The 20,388-nt window shown below is 42.6% G+C and overlaps 1 protein-coding gene across 1 annotated transcript in view; it reads left to right on the forward strand.

Moving 5' to 3' along the window:
- Positions 1–20,388, forward strand: part of LOC144464179 (uncharacterized) — a 55,993-nt gene that overhangs the window by 4,882 nt on the left and 30,723 nt on the right. The window contains exons 3-7 of the mRNA XM_078170343.1: positions 2,774–2,908; positions 3,693–3,867; positions 4,329–4,427; positions 10,467–10,558; positions 11,818–11,958. Coding sequence (XP_078026469.1) covers positions 2,774–2,908; positions 3,693–3,867; positions 4,329–4,427; positions 10,467–10,558; positions 11,818–11,958 — 642 coding nt within the window. The remainder of the gene's footprint in view (positions 1–2,773; positions 2,909–3,692; positions 3,868–4,328; positions 4,428–10,466; positions 10,559–11,817; positions 11,959–20,388) is intronic.

A 20,388-nucleotide genomic window follows, 5' to 3' on the forward strand; every position in this document is an offset into this window, starting at 1 on the left:
TTCTATATAAATATAATGTCCAGTAATTATCCAGATTAGCTATGTTTTCTTTTTGTGTGAAGGTAACAACCTGTTGTAAATTCCATCACAGAGGAGGGCAAAAAGTTAAAATATTTTAGCACTGGATGGTAATACCATCTGTCGTAATCACTGCTGGTATTCTCTGCTGGCCTCACGTTATTTTACCGTCCTGCTCTTGTCCACTAAAATGATATGTGGTGTGCTGTTTATCATCTGTCTGATTCCATGAGAATGAAACAAGACTTAGGACTAGTTGGTCTGGACTTGGGAAATGACTTGGGGACCTGACTTGGACCTGTTGCTCTTGATTTGAAAAATGTTAGCTTTGACTTGGTACTTGACTCAGGATTCCAGAACCAAGACTTGAAACTTACTTGTGACTTGGAAAACAACTTTTTCTCCCTGTTCCCTCTTTCTGCAATATTTTTTTCTATGAATAACAAAGAGATGGAAATCACAGGGCAAAAGCTGTTGATAATCTAAGTTTGTTTTAATTTTGATGTCCCTCACGGAAACTTATCTTTATCCCGCAAAAAGGCGCAATAAAATCAGGTAGAAACAGACAGCACTGTTGAAGACTCAAGGAAATAACCTTTCCCCTCCGTGTGCCTCCACATTCACTAGCATTTAACCGAATGAATTTAGAGCTCCTAATGTTGCAACTTGCAAGGATTGTGGGGCACTGCTGTGAGGAGGCTACCTCTGCAAGATCTGCAAACACGATGAATGAATGTGTGTTTGCGGCCTTTGTTGCTATTGTTGGCGTAATTACCTATAATTGCCCTGTTCCATATTCATCAGCAGATAAAACAAGTTATGCGGGTGAAATTGCATCTGGCTTATTGAAGAGGTTTGAAGCAGCTGCACCAAAAGCACTCTGCATGGGGTGTGAGGCAGGGTGGGGGGGGCTATTACTGAATAGGTCCATGGGCTCATTTTTAAACTGATTTGAGTATTGAGTATTCTGGAAAGAAAATGTAAGACCCACCAATTCCTCTTTTTGTAATTATCCTGAAAAGTAAAACATTACTTGCTGAGACCTGAAGGATGTGGTTGGGCAAAAACCTCCCTGATGCTGCTTGTCTGGTGTAGCAAATGTATGTATGACATGCAGCAAAGGGCCACAGGCTGGAGTTGAACCAGGGCCGCTGCGGCAACAGCCTTGTACATAGGGCGCCTGCTCTAGCCACTAAGCCATCAACGCCCTGATACTTGCATACTCTTACTTATGATTTAGAATGCAGGACTTGTACATATAATGAAGTATTTTTACATTGTTAAATTAGAACTTTTAGTGAAGTATCGTAAAGACAGACAGAAGAATAGAATAGAATAGAATAGAATAGAATAGAATAGAATAGAATAGAATAGAATAGAAACCTTCTCTGAAGGGAAATTCAGCTATCCAGGAGCTCATAAATGACAAAGAACAACAACCACACTTCCCCTCATCAACAGCAATACAGTGGTATTAAGATAGACATAAAATAAGATAAGTTAAGATAAGTACATAAATAGAAATTAAATTAGAATGAAACTGTCCATTCCACAGTCCAGCCAGTTGTGGATCTCCTGAAACGCTCTGTTCTGCAACGCAGTGAAATCAGCCGACTACTGCAGCTGCTCCTCCGTCACTCCAGGAGGCTGTGGAGAGGGTGTCTGCTATTGTCCATTATATACAGTTATATACAAAGGACATATGGAAGTCAATGTGTTTAATAATTGCTCTGTGTCTGTGTTAAATTAATGCAGTCAGGACTGGTTTCTCAAAATCCATTTTTAGACATCACTGGAACAGCTATGGAAATCTACACATTTTCAAAATATCAGGGAGCTTGTTCTGTATTGTTCCTTACTGTCCTTGAATGAAAAGACAGATGTGGACAGACAGTGCTTCTCTTGGGTACACTACAGTCACACGTGAAGCTCTGATTATTTGCAAAGTTGTATGTAGCTTTTCTGTGGTGGAGGTGCTGTATTTTCATATAAAAAAATAAATTAAAAAAATATAAATATTTCAAGCGCTTAAACACTTAAAATATCTCATAGCCCCAGGACATCAGAGATACAACTTTAGTTACATTGGTCATGGCACTCTCATTCTCAGTACTAGTATCAGATGCTCAAGCAGAACTCTTGGGGTTTGCTTACAGTACACTCAGTGTCCAGTTGATTAGGTCCACCTCACTAAAACTAATGCAATCTAATACAACAGTCCTTGAAAAAATCCTTCCTCTATGAAGGTAATAATGTTCAGTTTGTGTTGATGTCACGGTCTGGAAACCTGTTACTTGCCTGTTTCACACCTCTGTGTGATTTTTTTAATTTTATTTCTTGCTTGCCCTTTTGGATTTATTTGCCTGTTTGTACTGCCTTCCTGGGTTTGACCCCTGCCTGTGGCCAGGTGGACTGTAATAAACTGTATGTTTGCTCAGTACAACAATACTTTTGGTAAACAGACTTGCATTTATATAGTGCCTTCCTAGTTGTCCAACCACTCAAAGGGTTTTACATTATATGCCACATTCACCCATTCATACAGTGATGGCAGAGAGAGTAGCAATCTGCTCACCAGGATCTAATCTACTGATGGCACAGCTTTTAGGAACAATTAAGGGTTTAGTATCTTCAATACTAGGACACTTTAGTATGCAGACTGGAGGGTCTAGGGACAGTACTGTTGATTTACAGAATAGTGGATGAGTTATGGAGGCTTTTGCACATGGCATTACCTCTCTCCATTGTTTTTCAGGTGACCATTTTTTTCTCAGACATTGTGGGCTTCACGTCTATCTCTGCATCCTGTACTCCTCTGCAAGTGGTGGAGATGCTCAACAACCTCTACATGTGCTTTGACACACGCATTGATTCCTACGATGTCTACAAAGTAACAATGAAATGTCCACACACACACACACACACACACACACACTGCCTTTGACTCCAAAGTTTTACTTTAACAATCAACACTTCTTTTCTTTAACATTTTGGAAGATATCCTGTTTGAATTAAAACAGAAATAATTTAAACTTATTGTTGAGAAATGTGGTGACACAACACAAAGACAATAGTTTAAGTAACTAACAGCCACATGGGTTTATCATAGCAGCCACATTTTAATGCTGAAACTATCTTAAAATATTACATTTTCCACTGACTATAAAATGAATGTCTGCCTTTTTTTTTTTCACACAATAACAGGTGTTTTTAAAAAGTGAAACCCGATTTTCTAGGAGTACTTCCTCCAAAATAATGAACTTGGTGTTTTCCATATTACAGCATATGTACTGCCATATTACTTGTGATGCAATTTAATTCAACTCATTTTTTTGAATGGTAGTTGCTTTGATTGGCTGACTGCTGACTTCTTTTCCACAATCTAATATATCTTATTATATATCTATATATATATCTATCATTTTTGTATTTAATCTACTGAATGTTCATATAGAAGCTATAAAGTATGTCTCCTTTGCTGCTTTACTTACTTAAGAAGTACATGCCTGTGATGTGTTTGTTCTTTGCTTCATGACAGCTGACAGAAAAACATCATATTTGCCATTGGAGTCACCCCCTGATTGCTCCATGTATCTCCCCAGGATGATTTAATTGACAGTGGTTGGTTACAGTCTTAAATTTTGCTTGAGCAAAATTTTTAACTATCAAACTAGGTGGAGACAATTGGGGATGCATACATGGTGGTGAGCGGTCTGCCTGAGAGGAATGGAGATAGACATGCTGATGAGATCGCCAAGATGGCGCTGGATCTGGTAGCAGCTGTTAGACAGGTCTCCATTCCTCACATGCCCAGTCAGAGGCTGCAGCTTCGAGCCGGCATCCACACAGGTGAGAGAAGATGCAGCAGGTCAGGTCGGTACTGTGTAATGTCATGAGAGGTCATTAGGGCAGACTGGGGTGGGGCAGTGCAACACAACTGAAAAAACAGGCAAAAATAAAAGGTTCAAAGTAAGAGTCACTTTTAATTCAGCAGGTCATCAACAGTTAACTCAGGTAATGTCTTCACTCAAAAATTAAAACCCAAGAACAAACTTAATGGGCCCAGCTTCATTTCTTGGCTTCCAGCTCTTCAGTTTCTCCCGTTAATTTCAACATGTCCCCTTTCTTTATATCTTCCTCTTCTATTCTATTCTTCAACCATTTATCCAAATGTAGCCTTCTACTAGTAAGGCTTTCAAAGTAACAACAGTTAATGTGCAGTTCCTTTTCTCCAACCCTGTACCATTGTGGGATGGTTGGAGCTTCTTGCAGCAGAGAAAAGCCCAGCTCTTTTTCTCCTTGTTTTACAGGTCCATGTGTGGCGGGAATAGTGGGCTACAAGATGCCAAGATACTGTCTGTTTGGAGACACTGTCAACACCGCGTCTAGAATGGAGTCGACCAGCCTGCGTATGTGTACCTCGACACACAATACACAAACACACTCATCTGTGTGCATGTATTGCCTCACACTTCACACAAACACTATTACAGCAGAAACTATACTGCTCAAAAAATTAAGGGAACACTTAAATCCCATATCAGATCTTGAACGAATTATTCAAGTTGAAAATCTTAACTGATGTAAATCGTACAATTCGTTGAGAATAAAATGATGGAAACCAAAATCATCAACCCACTGAGGTCTGGATTCAAAATTACACTGCAAATCAAAGTAAAAAATTGAGGCTGATCTAACTTGTTTGAATTTTATCACAGCAACCCATAATGTGACTCAGTAGTGGGTTTGCCCCCCACATGCCTGTTTGTACTCCTGATAACATTTGGGCATGCTACTGATGAGTCGGCAGATGGTGTTCTGGGGCATCTCCTCCTAGACCTGGATCAGGGTATCAGTGAGCTCCTGGATGGTCTGTGGTTGTACTTAGTGGCGTTGGATGCACCGATACATAACGTCTGATAGGTTCTCAATTGGATTTAGGTCAGGGGAACGAGAGGGCATTGTCCTGCACCAGGAAGAACCCAGGGCCCATTGCACCAGCGTAAGGTCTGAAAATCACTCTAAGGATTTCATCACAGAACCTAGCAGCAGTCAGAGTACTGTTGGGTATCGCATGGAGGTCTGTGCGACCCTCCAACGATATGCCTCCCTAGACCATCACTGACCCACCGCCAAACCGGTCATGCTGGATGATGTTACAGACAGCATGACGTTTACCACAGTGTCGTCAGACTCTTTCACGCCTGTCACATGCTCAGTGTGAACCTGCTCTCATCTGTGAAGAGAATGGGATGCTAATGGTGGACCTGCCAGTTCCGGTGTTCTCTGGAGAATGTCAGTCGAGCTGCACAGTGCTGGGCTGTGAGCACAGGTCCCACTAGAGGACCTCAGGCCCTCATGCCACCCTCATGGAGTCTGTTTCTGATAATTTGGTCAGAAACATGCACACCAGTAGCCTGCTGGAGGCCATTTTGTAGGGCTCTGGCAGTGCTCCTTCTGTTCCTCCTCGCACAAAGGAGCAGATACCAGTCCTGCTGCTGGGTTGATGCCCTTCTACAGCACTGTCCAGCTCTCCTCATGTAATGGCCAGTTTCCTGGTATCTCCTCCATGCTCTTGAGACTGGGAAGGTTAAGGAGAGAGCAACTGTCTGTGGCCATCATATGCAAAACCATTCCCTTTTGGTTTCATTTGCATCAACGCGGGTGAAATTGATTTACAATTACTTGTGCTTTCTAAATTGACAGATTGAAGTTTAACTGACTTGGTGTTATAGTGTGACCATTAAAGGGATAGTGCACCCAAAAATTAAAATTCAGCCATTATCTACTCACCCATACGCCGAAGGAGGCTCAGGTGAAGTTTTAGAGTCCTCACATCCCTTGCAGAGATTTAAGGGGAGAGTGGGTAGCAGCACAAGTCCACCTAATGCAGGCTGGGCGCCCCAGATTAAAACGTCCAAAAAACACATAATTGAAACCACAAAATATCTCCATACTGCATAAGTCCATAAGTGTCCTGAAGTCCCGATATAAAAAGTTGTTTGGAATTGGCATATGGGTGAGTAGATAATAGCTGAATTTTCGTTTTTGGGTGCACCATCCCTTTAAGAGTTCCCTTCAGTTTTTTTGTGCAGTGTAGACATTTAAGCTTGTATTTGTAGGGCTTTAAACTAGGGTGACCATATTTTGATTTCCAAAAAAGAGGACACTTGGCCGGCCACGACATAGCCTACTTAAATGATACTCGCAGTTTACTCAAAGATGCTTTATAATTTTAATATATTTAAAATTTATATGTATGGATAGAAAATTCAGTTATATTACAAAATAATATCTCTCAAAGACAGAAATTTAGATAGGCCCCTATAGGGGACACATAGGCTACACACACTAGAGTGTGGCGATCTGAGCCCGACGGGTTGGCCGGGGTTGGTCAAAAATGTAGCTATAAATTGTATTCGGGCTCGGGTCGGATTTGGTCAGCTTTCAGTGAAAATGTAGTGTAAAAATAAATAAAATCCTATTGTCTGTCCTGTTTATTGCTTGGACGCTGTTATTTACGTGACAACACCTGAACATAACACACACAGACACACATTGGCTGTTTGTTTCTGTCTCTCCCCTCCCTGGAAGTCTCGGACCTCCAGCCGCCCGCCTCCGCCTTGATTAAACGCTGAAAATAAAATAAAAGAGGGAGACAGGTTTTTCGTATTTTATCTTATTTCTCCCTCTCCTCTCGCTAGAAGCATCGGACCTCCCGCCTCCCGCTCCCATCTCAAACACGGAGGTCTCCCTCTCCGCAGCTGAGCACCCACGGTGCACGCCTGGCCTGTTAAATAGCCTGTAACCACTGTGTGACACAAACTCAGTGCTTTGGTCATTAAATAATGTCAGGCTCGGTTCGGTTCGGACAGAAATGTAATGCCTGTGCCGCACTCTAACACACATACACACAAACACACGGAAAACATTATCATCAGTTTATAAAAGACCCCCAGACGCCCCGGACGCCCCGGACGCCCCGGGCGGGACGTGAAAAGTGGACATGTCCGGGCAAAAGAGGACATTTGGTCAGCCTACTTTAAACTCTCAGACTGTGGTATTGACCTTGACAAAGGCCGAGAGGTGGGACCAGGTTATTGTTTTGCAAATCACAAATATGTCTGAAGTCTTTGTCTCAAGACCTGAGACGTCTCAAGACGTATCACCACATTGTTTTTATACATGTATAAAATTATCTTTGGTATAATTGTTTTCTAATTGCCGCTTAATAATGTACCATTAGTTCTTCATGGTTCTTTCCTACAACTTGAATGGATGCTGCAGTGGTTCAAATTAAGTGGATTTGGGGAATGTAGTGTCAATTTGCTAGGTATGAGTTAAAGGGACATTGTGTAACATTTTCAGTTGTTAGTTAGCAAAAATTGATGTCTGCATTCATAAATATGTCATTATTGGTTTATTATTACCTCCACCAATAATCTGACTTATTCTCGTAAAAGGAGAATTTCGGATTTGTTTGTTCATTGTGCGGGTAAGTCGTCTGGGGGGTTCCATAACGTTTCGTCATCTTGAGAATACATCCGCCAGCAAGGGACATACAGCCCCAACAAAAACGCTGCGTGACTGAAAAGCCGAAGGAGAGGAGCAAGAGGCGCTTCGCTACTACCCCGGCAAATTTGAAAGCCTGCATTACTGCAGCACAACAAAGTCCCACTCTTTGAGCATAATATGCAGGATCATGTATATGCAGCATCACGGGAGATGGAATCCTTTTGCCAAGAAAGCGCAAAAGGGAATCAAAAAGGCAACGTGACCAGCAAATTAAAAAAAAGTGGGGTCAACATCGGGGTAGCCTCTCCCCGGGAAGAAAAAGCTGCTGAAGGAGAAAGGTAATGCAATCACAGGCCAGCCCCGCTGTTAGCCGCAGTGATGCGAGGAGAGGGATGAAATGTGTGAGGTTGAGCCATTTGTCACTGTTGCTAGCGGCCAGCGCGGCTAACAGTGCTCACACCAAAAGCTTCATGAGCGCCAGCGGTCGATCAGGTCGCTGGCATTGCGCTGCCTGGCAGCTCTGGCAGGGCTTGCAGAAGGCTGCCAAGGGGCGGGGCTTTCAAGCTGCGCTGCAGAAGATCTCTTTCTTTCACTGTCCTGCCTTGAGAATATTCACGGTCTGCAATTGGTTGCTGCTCGCTGCTGCTTCGGCGGCCGCGCTGCTTATATGCATAAAGTTGAGTTTCTCTCTTAACAGTGACGCTCCCCCCCCACACACACACACACAATCCTACGTTGTAAACACAGCCAGGAGGGGGTTTGTGAACTCGCATCACGTGTGTCTGTGTAGGAGTCTGAATGAATACTCCATTAAGTATCGGAGATGACATGGTTTCATCAATGTTATCATAGCTTTTTGGTACACAGCGGCTACCATTGTTGCAATACGTGTTTGAAACAGTGCAGCGCTAGAGTGCGCTATCTGTTTAAATGCAATATATGATTTCAACGTTAGATGGGAGAAATTCCTACACACTGTGGCATACTTTTTAATCTTTGGGCCTGGGGGGAAGGTCTCAAGTACTTTCAAGTCCAAGTGAAGTCACCAGTCACTGGTGTTAGAGTGCTTTCACAACTAACCTCTGGTTCGGTTAAAACTAATTCAAGTCAGTTATGGTTCATCTGGGCTGGTGTGAAAGCTGTCAGTCAAACTCTGGTGTTGACCAAACATCCAAACTAACACTGCTTAAAAAGGTGGGTCTTGGTCCACTTCCAGACAGACTCTGGTGCGGTTCATTTGTGGTGTGAAAGAAAATGAACCAACCACAGGATTTTATGATAGCAGATATGTGATTTTAGCAGAATTTCAACAGCTAATCCAATAATAAATCTCTGATCGTGAAATCTGTCCGTGATGTCATAATTGATCCTGATGAAGGCCACGTAACCTATTTATGCTAATAGAGTGCCGAAGTCACACCCCTTCCGGTAGTGAATGTGGAGAGCAATATTATCTTTTGTTCCCGCTTGAGTTGCGACATGAAATCTAAATATGTTGTTAATGAATTTAAAACAAAATTTTAAGGTCAAGAAAGTCATACTTTGTGGTAAAACTGGATATGCCATCCAGAGAAACCATATCATCAGATAAAGAGTCTCTGTCTGAATTTAACATCAGGAAATTGGTGCCCATCCAGGTTTTTATGTCTTTAAGACATTTTTTAAGTTTAGTTAATTGATCAGTTTCTTCTGGCTTTATTGATAAATACAACTGTGTATCATCCGCATAACAATGGAAATTTACAGAGTGATTTCTAATGATGTTACCTAAGGGAAGCATATATAGAGTGAATCGGATTGGTCCGAGCACAGAACCTCGTGGAACTCCAAAACAAACTTTAGTATGTAGAGATGATTCATCATTAACATGAACGAACTGAAAACTATCAGATAAATAAGATTTAAACCAGCTTATTGCAGAACCTTTTTAGGCCAATTAAATGTTCCAGTCTCTGTAGCAGAATTTGATGGTCAATAGTGTCAAATGCCACACTAAGATCTAATAAAACAAGTACAGAGACGAGTCCTTTGTCTGAAGCAAGCAGAAGATAATTTGTAATTGTAAATGATCAAATGCAACAATGTATCATTTTTCCCCTCTGGTGTGACCAAATGAACCAAACCACAGGTGTGATCGCACCCAGTCCAAGTCGGGTTGCAAGCCTTTTTTGATTTTGTCAAGTTGAGTCTAAAGTCAATGAATTTGTGACTTGAGTCCAAGTCATGTGACTGAAGTCCACAATTTTGCAAAGGCCACATGCCTAAACATGTTGGTTTGTCTAACAATAAAGTTGTTTGGTACACTATAAGTCTTGCGGGCATCTCCTAGTGGTAATATCCAAAAAAGATCCTGTGGCAGACAGCAGTGCATTTATTATGCATTTATACACATATGTGCTTTAACTTGAAATGCAACACATTCTCACTCCAACCTCGTCACATAAAAACATTTGGTCATGGACTTTCCATGTCGACATACGAGGTGCAAGGTACCCTTGGTGCATTGGTTGTTGGCTTCTGGGATGCCGTGTCAACTTCAGCCTGTTACATGCATTATCTGTTAAAATAAAATACACTTCCATTTTCACAGGAAATCTACTCTTTCAAAATAAACACACTATGTTGGTACAACACTGTGGAAAATACTTTTTTTTCCTTCAACAACAAACGCACATGGTTACGTTTAGCCAACAAAAGTAATGGTTGGGTTTAGGGAAAAAGAGGAGGGTTTGGCTTTACAATCTTACGGGAAATTTTATGGCCTCCTGGGTGAAAGTCGGTGGTTGTGTGACCCATCCACCCCCCGCCACTTGAAAAAATGAATCCATGAAGATTTTAAATTGAAATGGTGATACTGCTAAGATACATGCTCTGCTTGACTTGTGCTCAACCTCAGTTGTGTTTTACAGTATGTATTATCATCTTTGTTTCAGCTCAGAAAATCCACACCAGCTCAGAAACCTACTTGGCTCTGATTAAAGACAATGCCTACGAGCTGCAGCTCAGAGGAGAGATTGAGGTTAAGGTAAGGGATCGCAGCCATGCCATGAAATTCATTTTCTGTGTAATACTGAGGCAGTTAAACCTTAAGTTTGTTATTACATTGAGGAGGCCAGTTATGTTTCTAATGTAATTGTCAAGATTTATATAAACCACGCTCATCAGTTGGATAAAAATAGGATAAGCTTTTCAATAAAAGACTTAAACCTCACCTCATACTTGACTGTAAAATTTCAAAGTTATGTTAAACCATGGTTTTACATGTTGTTTCATATCCAAGGACATGTTGATCCGAGCTCGTAACAAACGTGCATTAAGAAAGAACTCCGTGATTGGCCTCATCCTTGCATTCTCCAGATCATCACAGAAACACCTACTCTCACAGTATCTGGTCGGCGAGCGTGCGCTGTGCCACCTGCACGTTGGCCTGCGGAGGGATGTAAACACCGACCAGAATGAATGAAGCAAACTAACGGGGGGAATAAAAAGGTTTGCAGTTGATGAAAAAAGATTCCAGATCAGGAGAGCAGTGCTGCTGGATCACTGTCACGTCATTACACCGCCACTGTTAGTGTAAAAACAAATACCTCCACCTTTAGTTTTGCTGGAAAGTTCTGTGTCACAATCAGCTCTTAAGAGTTGGAAGCCTGCCAGCTGCAGCTCAGAGTCCGGTATCAATCCACACAGCCACATCTTCGTGAAGCACAAAACTGCAGATGCAGAGAAGTCTCTGTTTTTCACCATCAGTAGCTGAAGTTCATCCAGTTTGTTGGCCAGCGAACACACCTTGGAGAGAAATATACCTGGCAGCGGTGTGTCCGCATTGGCGGAGACGCACGAGCACACCGGCATGTTTCCCCTTCCTCCAGCGTTTCACTGCACAAGCAAAAGTGAGGGCACCTTTGGCCAAAAAGCCCAGTAAATCCACTGAAGGCTCAAGAAAAGTGGGAAAAAAATCCACTGGAGTTGTTCCCCTGATGTTCATAAGCTCTTCTCTGGTGAAAGAGATTCAGGAACTGGCGCAAAAAACATGGTTTATAAACAAAACAAGGCAAAACAATGCGCACCAAAACACCGAAGCAGCCTTCCGTGGCAGCCATCTTGATGTCATCATAACCTTGCCATACAAAACCAAACCTATCTGGATAGCTTACCCATAGTGGTCCAGGTAGCTTTTGTAATTTGGGTGAAGAGACCTTTTAAGTTGGATTTTTCCTGACAGGTTCTTTCTGATGGGTTGGTAGTCACATTCAAGTGTCACTGTGTCTTTCCTTTTCCTGTCAGGGTAAGGGCAAAATGAACACATACTGGTTGATTGGCCATAAGAACTACAGCGTGCAGAATGACAGTCTGGTTTGCCACTGGAATCCCAACAAAGCCAGAAAGAAGAAGACAGTGGCCGGCAGTGTCGAATCTGTGGGCAATGTGAGTTGAACTGGTTCCGTGTATTCAGCATTAAGGGTGCCATATTGCCCATCACAATGTTTGTCCCCGTCCTGCAGCTGTTTCCTTTCATATTGTTAGTTTCCTTTGTTTGCTTTTTGTGCTTCAAATCAGCCACTGTTTGCCTGTTGGGATTATTCCCTACATGTACAAAAACTTTTTTTTTTTTCATTTGGTTTCTTTTGTTCTTCTTCAGGGGGGAGCGGGGTGAGTTGAGCCAGTTTTTACAAGAGGCGGACTTTTAAGTGAGGGCATGATAGTAATGACTCCAACTAAGGTATGCACATATATTTCAGGATGTTGTGCATACCTGGAAATAAGTACTTTGGATCTAAACTAAACCATTTTCAATATATGACTTCCCAAAAAAAGCCGTCTTTTGGCGCAACTCTCTTACGATGAGGGGTGAGTTGAGCCACATGGGTGTATATTGCTCCACTGATAGACTGAAGTAAAATTAAACATTTTCACCCCATACAATGCAAAACAAGACAAAACCAATACCAAATACCTTCTTAAAGTTTTTATTTTAAGATTAAGGGGCTGTCCACACCAATGCAGGTATTTATAAAACCATGATTCTTTGCTCATGGTTTGGCCTTCATCCACACGTAACCGCAGGTTTGGGCCCCTGTAACCGGAGTTATTTGTAACCGGAGTCCAGGGTGAACTTTTTGGAAAAGTCTGGTGTCAGCAGTCGTGTGGACAGGATAACCGCAGTTATTTTGTCTCGTCTCCATTGTATGACGTCACAGTGTGCAATGTAAACAGAAAACAGCTGTGTTATTACCTGATCCAGTGTGTGCGAGAGACGATTTGAGGATGGACCTAAACAAAATACTGCTGCTATTTAGCAGCATATCAGCACTTTGTGGCTGTATCATACAACTAACGCTACTCAACCACATCCAGCAACAGAGGCGCAAGAGTGTGCTATTATGGAGATTTCTCCTGCTGCATAATAGTACCCCAACACACCAACACCACTTGTTGTTTTTCCGGTAATGACGTTTTACTGCCTTCTGATTGGCTACAATGGCCTTACAGTTAGGAGTTATATCGTCACCTACTACTTTGGCATGTGTATTACATTGCTTGATAGTGGAATTTGCGGTGTCATGTGGATGGAGGTATTTTTATTACACTGCTCGTATGGACGCAGATTTTTTAAAAACTGGAGGCCAAAAAAGTTCGGTTTTAAAAATACCCGTGCTCGTGTGGACTAGGCCTAAGACCAGGGGTGACTGGTGTGGGCCATCATGTACCACACCAATCATACCCGGTCGTCTTTCACCACGTGTGTGATGTCATCGGGTTATTCTTGTCCTATTTTTTATTACTTTTACTGTTATTTTATTCACTGTGTCTGTTCATGTGCCAGCTGAAATGTTGCCGTAATAACAATAAAAAAAAAAATAGCGCCTGCAGATGGCAGGAGCTACATTTGAAGTACCGTAGCAAACATGCAAGTCACTGAATCCTCCACAAGTTCCTGCAAATGTTTCACAATAAAAGCCTTTTTAGGAAATTAAGGGATTCTCACAACCAAAAATATATGGGCTTTTAATTTGAAACAGATACAGGAAGTGTTTCGTTTGAAATGACAGCACAATGCATTAACTTTATCAAGGCAAACGGGAGCAGATAAAAAGTAAAAGTATAAAAATACAGAGGGAATGATAAATAACGGCCCATCTATAATGTAGTCTGTTTAAAATGAAGCTGGTACCCTCTGCAGTTGTGGTGAGTAAAAGCCCCGCCACTATATATTTATATATATTTTCTCACTTTATGTTTGTCTCCATTATGAAGAAGTAACATTGTTTGCTAGCTTGATGCTAAAGGCAGTATCACAGAGTTGATAAAGTATCTCTGCTGTTTCATTTTCCCCTTTTTACTCTGTGTTTTAACGTGTCTACAGAAAATATCATAGGGTGGGGTGCTGTTGACATTAGTCTCGCCACCAGACAATAAGAGATCTCCACCTTCTGATAGTCTGGGGACACTCCTTTCTAAAGTGTGTTTAACACACCGGAGAAAATGGCCGACAACAAAGCAACGCCTCTTGCATTTTTTAAAAGGACACGCCCTCCCGGAAATGTGCGCTCCCCCTTTTCTCGTCCACAAGGAAACAAACACACAGAGAGCTTGAAAATGGATGCCGAAAGATTTAACTCCGTTCTGTCAAACATGTGCTCAGTCCACAAGATTGTGGAAATGAAGGACTTACAGCGACTTTGTTTAAAACTTTTAACGCAGTTGGACTATGTTTACGAGCACAAGAGTTCAGCGAGCCACCGAAGGACCGCCCTGCGGATTTACTATTGGTTCTGCAACGCAGGGAGTTTTTTTTTTAACTCTAAAATTGTATCCACCCATCTAAACACAAAATCAGGGAGAAAGACATCAATCTTTAGTTAAGCAAAGCGTCCAAAGACTGACTTGAGAGTCTATGTTGACATAGTTTTTCTTTAGTTATATTGTCTCCCTTGGATGACATACACTTTAAATATTGAGTGGATCTTCAAACATTTTAAAATAGTTATTGATTTCAACTGGATTGTGTGAACTGTGAACATTCTACTCCTCACTTAGACATAAAGCCCTGTGGGCTACAGCAACACTAAACCCCTGTGCTTGCCTGAGAAGGACTAAATGCACAAACCTGCTATTTTTTGTATCCCATCGAGAGAGAGTCTAAATCCAGCCTGCGACTTCCAGTTATGGCGGATGAGGAGTGACGCGTCCCTCCCGTGCTCCCACCACTTTTTAAATTATCTATCTAGCTCGATAATCTTCCAGGAATATCCTTGTGGTGTCATTAGGTGAAGACTTTGGATGCGGCGCGGTGTAAGCGGAATGGCAAGTAAGCAAACCAAACAGAACAAAAAGGACCTGACACCGGCTGACAACCCCACTACTATGGGTGTCACCATGGCCGCCATAACTGAGCTGCTTAAAAAGTACAAGTCGGACCTTGTTACAGAGTTTAAGGCTACCTTCTCATCCCTCGAAGTTAAAATGGATCAAGTGCAAGCCACAGTGAGCGACCACGGCAAAAGGATTTCATCCTTGGAATCCCATGTGGACTCTACGTGCGAATCCGTGCTTAGCCTCGAAGCTACATGTGCAAAGCTAACTACTAGCATCGAAAAGCTAAAGGCTAAAACTGCGGACCTAGAAGCTCGAAGCCGCCGCAATAACTTACGCATTGTGGGGCTCCCGGAGTCTACAGAAGGTCCACGTCCAACCAACTTCTTCACCACCTTGCTGACTCAACTCCTGGGTGAACAAATCTTGCCGTCACCTCCTGAACTAGAGCGGGCCCACCGATCTTTGGCCCCCAAACCCCAACCTGGCGAGAGGCCCAGGCCGGTCATCATCCGGTTCCACAACTACCAGACCAAGGAAAAAGTTCTCTGTGAAGCTTGCAAAAAGAGGTCTGAGCTACGATACGAGGGCAAGCTGGTGGCCATCCTTGAGGACTTCACCCCGGAGGTTGCAGAACAACGAGCGGCCTACAGGGAAGTCATGTCACTGCTTTACAAGCGCGGGCTGAGGCCCACTCTTCGCTACCCATCGAGACTGTACATCACGACGGATGGCGGTGTTAAAGTGCCGCTACCATCGGTCGAGGAGGCTAAAAGGTACTTAGCTGCTAACAAGACCTAACATGGACATACAGGCCCACGACAACGTCAACTAGCCCTTGCAACAGACTATTTACCACGCTGCTGTTTTTTTATTGGCGACACTGTTGATTTACAAGACACTGCAGTAAGACACTGACTGTTAATTTAGCTGTGTGAGCGACTTGTGAAGGCTAAGTGCTGAGGCCTGCTAGCAGCGATGCTAACGACGGACCAACGGGACCCGCACAGCGGCTAACATCATACCAACCACTCAGCCCAGTGTTTATGCTGCAAGGTTAGCGTCTTGCTAATTGCTCCTAAATAGGAGATGTTTCAAGTTACGAACTTTTGCAATATGTTCATTTTATGTCACGTTTTCTTCTTGATGGGTCATGAAAGTTTGTTTATTTTTCATCATTTTCGATGCTTACACTATGTTAATGAGTGCCTTTTAAATATACTGTAAATGGGATATGACCCCAGCTGCTGCAATTCACTGTCTGATATTTGTCTAACCTCAGTTTTACCTATTTCTCCTGCCTGTTACAAAGATTGTTAAAACTCCTTTAAGTCTTCAGAGGTACGATAATATTAGTAACAACTCTTTTTTTTTATGTTTACACCATGGCCAGGTAAACCAATGCCTCAACACACCAACAAGGTGTTTCTTACTTTATTTGACTGTTACACTAATTGCGTCTAATGGAAGATGGGATATTTTCTTTACATTGTGAACATGGGAACATGGATGTGATTGGATTAGGATAATTGATTTGTATCTAGAATGTTACAGAAGTTTGTTGTTCCTACGTGGATTGATGTTAATGGTCTGTTCTGTAGTCTCCACTGTAATCTCAGATCCTAACGGACGATATGTTATTGCAATTGGCAATCTACAAAACACTCCTGTGGTCCTGGCCTCAGTGTATTCCCCGAATTGGGATGATGACAAATTTTTTTCTAAATTCTTTTCAGAAATTCCCAACCTCACCAACTACCTCACAACCTAGTCCAAGATTTAACCCTTGATCGATCATCTACTAAACAACTAACCTTATTTAAGTCGTCCACAGCTCTAAAATTTCACACAGAGGCGCTTGGTTTATCAGACCCTTGGAGGACCAAATTTTCCGCTAACAAAGCGTTCTCATTCTTTTCTCACGTGCACCACACCTACACACGAATTGATTTCTTCCTAATTGATAACAGACTAATACATAACACACGTTCATGTGAATATCATAGCATCGTAATCTCTGACTATGCACCTACTTCCTTAAACATAAATTTCCCCCATGGAACGCCACCCTCAAAATGCTGGAGATTTAATTCACACCTGCTATCAGAACCAAAATTTAAAGACTCTTTTTCTATGCAAATCCAGCTCTTCTTCGAAATTAACAATACGCCTGACATTCACAGTGAGATCCTCTGGGAAGCATTTAAAGCTTACCTACATGGCCAAATTATCTCCTTTGTCTCTAACTGCAAGAAGACAGAACGTCTTGAATTAAAATCATTAGCAGATGAGATCTTAGAACTGGACACTCAGTATTCCCTCAGTCCTTCCGCTGGGTTATATAAAAAAATATTACAGCTTAAGTCGCAATACAACTTACTACTAACAGGCAAAATTGAGAAACAACTACTACATACTAAACAAACATTCTTTGAACAGGGAGACAAGGTGGGTAAACTGCTTGCTTACCAAGCACGGGCAGCCGCAGCTTCTAGGCTCATACCTAAAATCACAAAGCCCTCCGGTAGCATCACGACTGACCCCACCGAAATTAATAATTGTTTCCTTAATTACTACTCTAACCTATACAAATCTGAGACCGACTCACTCGCCTGGGAAGGCCCTAACCTCCTTGACTTGCTAACATACCCACAGGTTGATGGAACACTCTCCCCCGGCTTAGGCGCGCCAATAACACCTAGCCAAGTCCAAGAAGCGATAAAATCGCTACAGAACAACAAATCACCAGGGCCTGATGGCTATACTGTAGAATTTTATAAAGCATACTTGACTAATCTTGCCCCAATCCTCACAAGGGTATTCAACGATGCCTATACCAAAGGTCACCTTCCACCTACTCTCTCGGAAGCCTCAATCACCTTGCTACTTAAAAAAGATAAAAATCCGCTCTTGTGTGATAACTATAGACCATTTTCCCTTTTGAATGTTGATTTCAAGGTCCTCGCTAAAATCCTGGCTAATCGCTTGCAGAAAGACATGCCAAAGCTGATCAATCCTGATCAGACTGGCTTTATGTCAGGCAGGAACTCTTTCTCAAACACCAGAAGGCTTTTTAATATCCTCTTCTCACCCCCCTCCGACTGCCCTGAAATGGTACTGTCCCTAGATGCGCAAAAAGCATTTGACTGTGTCGAATGGAGATACTTGTTCTTTGCGCTTAGTAAATTTGGATTTAGCTCTAGTTTTATAGATTGGATTAAGCTCCTGTATAAGTGCCCCACAGCTTCTATCAATACCAATGGCCTGAAATCTGACCTATTTCCTCTCCATAGAGGCACCCGGCAGGGCTGCCCCCTATCACCCCTACTATTTGCACTGGCCACTGAGCCCCTGGCCATATGGCTCCGTAGTGAAGACAGATTTGAAGGTATAACATGTTACGGCACAACACATAAAACCTCCTTTTATGCTGATGATCTGCTGCTATACGTCTCCAACCCAGTTCACAGCGTGCCAGTGATCCTTAACATACTAGAGGAATTTGGAAAATACTCTGGCTATAAAATCAATTATAACAAGAGTAATTATATTCTCATAAACTCCACCACTGATACGCTCTCTCAGGGTTCCTTTCCTTTCAGAGAAGCTGCGGATGGCCTCAGTTACCTTGGCATACGAGTGACAAATTCATTTTCTGAATTGTTTTCAAAAATTTCAGTCCATTGCATGAACAGTGCAAATCTGATCTCGCCAGATGGTCCACCCTTCCTCTCTCCCTAATGGGGCGCACAAACCTGATAAAAATGACAGTACTGACCCAATTCTGATACGCAGATCTTTCTTCTCTAAGCTTGACCAATTAGTTAGCTCCTTCCTGTGGGGAAACAAAAGGGCGCGAATCAGTCGATCAACACTTTGCCTTCCAAAATCTAAGGGCGGGGTGGGGCTTCCTAATTTTCAATACTACTACTGGGCTAGCAACATCAGTAAGCTCCACTACTGGTCCCCCTCCAGCACACAAGATGAATACCTGCAGTGGGCCTGGCTTGAGACTTCCTTCTCACGCTCCTCGCTCTGGTCAGTAGTCTGCTCTCAATTGCCCACCACCGCTAGGCGAATTAGCTCTAACCCTGTTGTTACAAACACATTGATGATTTGGACCCAATTCAGGAAGACCTTTGGCCTACACTCTCCCTCTATTCTCTCCCCAATCTACCACAATCACTTATTCTCTCCTTCCTACTCTGATACGGCCTTTAGGTCTTGGTCTGGAAAAGGCCTCCGTTTTATCAAGGACCTCTTTATTGAAGATATTTTTCCCTCCTTTGCTGACCTATCAGCCAAGTTCGACCTTCTGAAAGCACATTTGTTTCGCTTCTTTCAAATTAGACACTTTGTGAAATCCCTCTACCCTCACTTTCCAAATCGCCCCCCAGAAACAATGATGGACCAACTCCTATCTCTCAACACCAAACGAAAAGGCCTCATAACAAGTGTCTATAACCGCGTTCATACTCTGTCACAGAACCGACTGACCTCCTTAAGGGCTGCCTGGGACCGGGACCTCGGGACCTCACTATCTGATGAATTTTGGGAACGAATATTAAACCGCGTACACACTTCCTCCATATGTGCAAGACATGGTCTGCTGCAATGCAAAATTTTGCACAGAGTCCATCTCACTAACGCTAGACTGGCCAAAATCTACCCCGACAGAACAGATGAGTGTAATAGGTGCAAAGGCTCCCCTGCTGACTATGTTCATATGTTTCTGACCTGTCCAAGACTATTGGAATACTGGTCTGCAATATTCAAAACAATTAGCGAAGTTATAGGCTGAACCATAAATCCAGAGCCCCTTGTGGTCCTCTTCGGCATCTCCCCCACACATGGCCTATCTAAATCCTCACAGCACATTATTGCATTTTCCTCCTTACTCGCTCGAAGGCTCATCCTCCTTACGTGGACTCATACTGTTAACTTGGAATTCTCTTCTATTATGTTATTTACGGTTCTCATCCTTGCGCCACTCTAAAGGAAAAGTGGTTCTTCTCCATGTGGGCACGACGCATGCGCTGTGGGAGGGAGTGAATGTATGTAAACTGGGAGGTTGTACGGATATTGGTGGCTATGACCACATGGTGATTCAATAAAAGTGACTAAAGGAAATAAACGTCGTGTTTATTCAAGTATTAGTTAACATTGGTAGCAGAGGATGGTTAGAAGATGGCTGCAAACTACAAAGTACCGCCGAAGTTTGACGAGACCAGGCCGTACGAGTGTTGGAAAAATGAAGTCAACATATGGAAGCGGGTCACTGAACTCGACAAGAAGAAGCAGACACTGGCGGTTGCGTGGACTGGAAGGACAAGCCAGAGAAACCGCCATGGAGATACCTGCGGAACAATTGGACAGTGATGGCGGTATGGCGACATTATTAGCGAAACTGGACGGTGTATTTCTGAAAGAAGAAAAGGATAGAGCATACGAAGCGTATTCTCATTTTGATGGCATAACGAAAGACAGTTCAGTTTTAATGGCCGACTACATTATCGACTTTGAACAGCGATACAACCGGAT

This window comes from Epinephelus lanceolatus, chromosome 8, assembly GCF_041903045.1.
Source record: "Epinephelus lanceolatus isolate andai-2023 chromosome 8, ASM4190304v1, whole genome shotgun sequence".
Lineage (NCBI taxonomy): Eukaryota > Metazoa > Chordata > Actinopteri > Perciformes > Serranidae > Epinephelus > Epinephelus lanceolatus.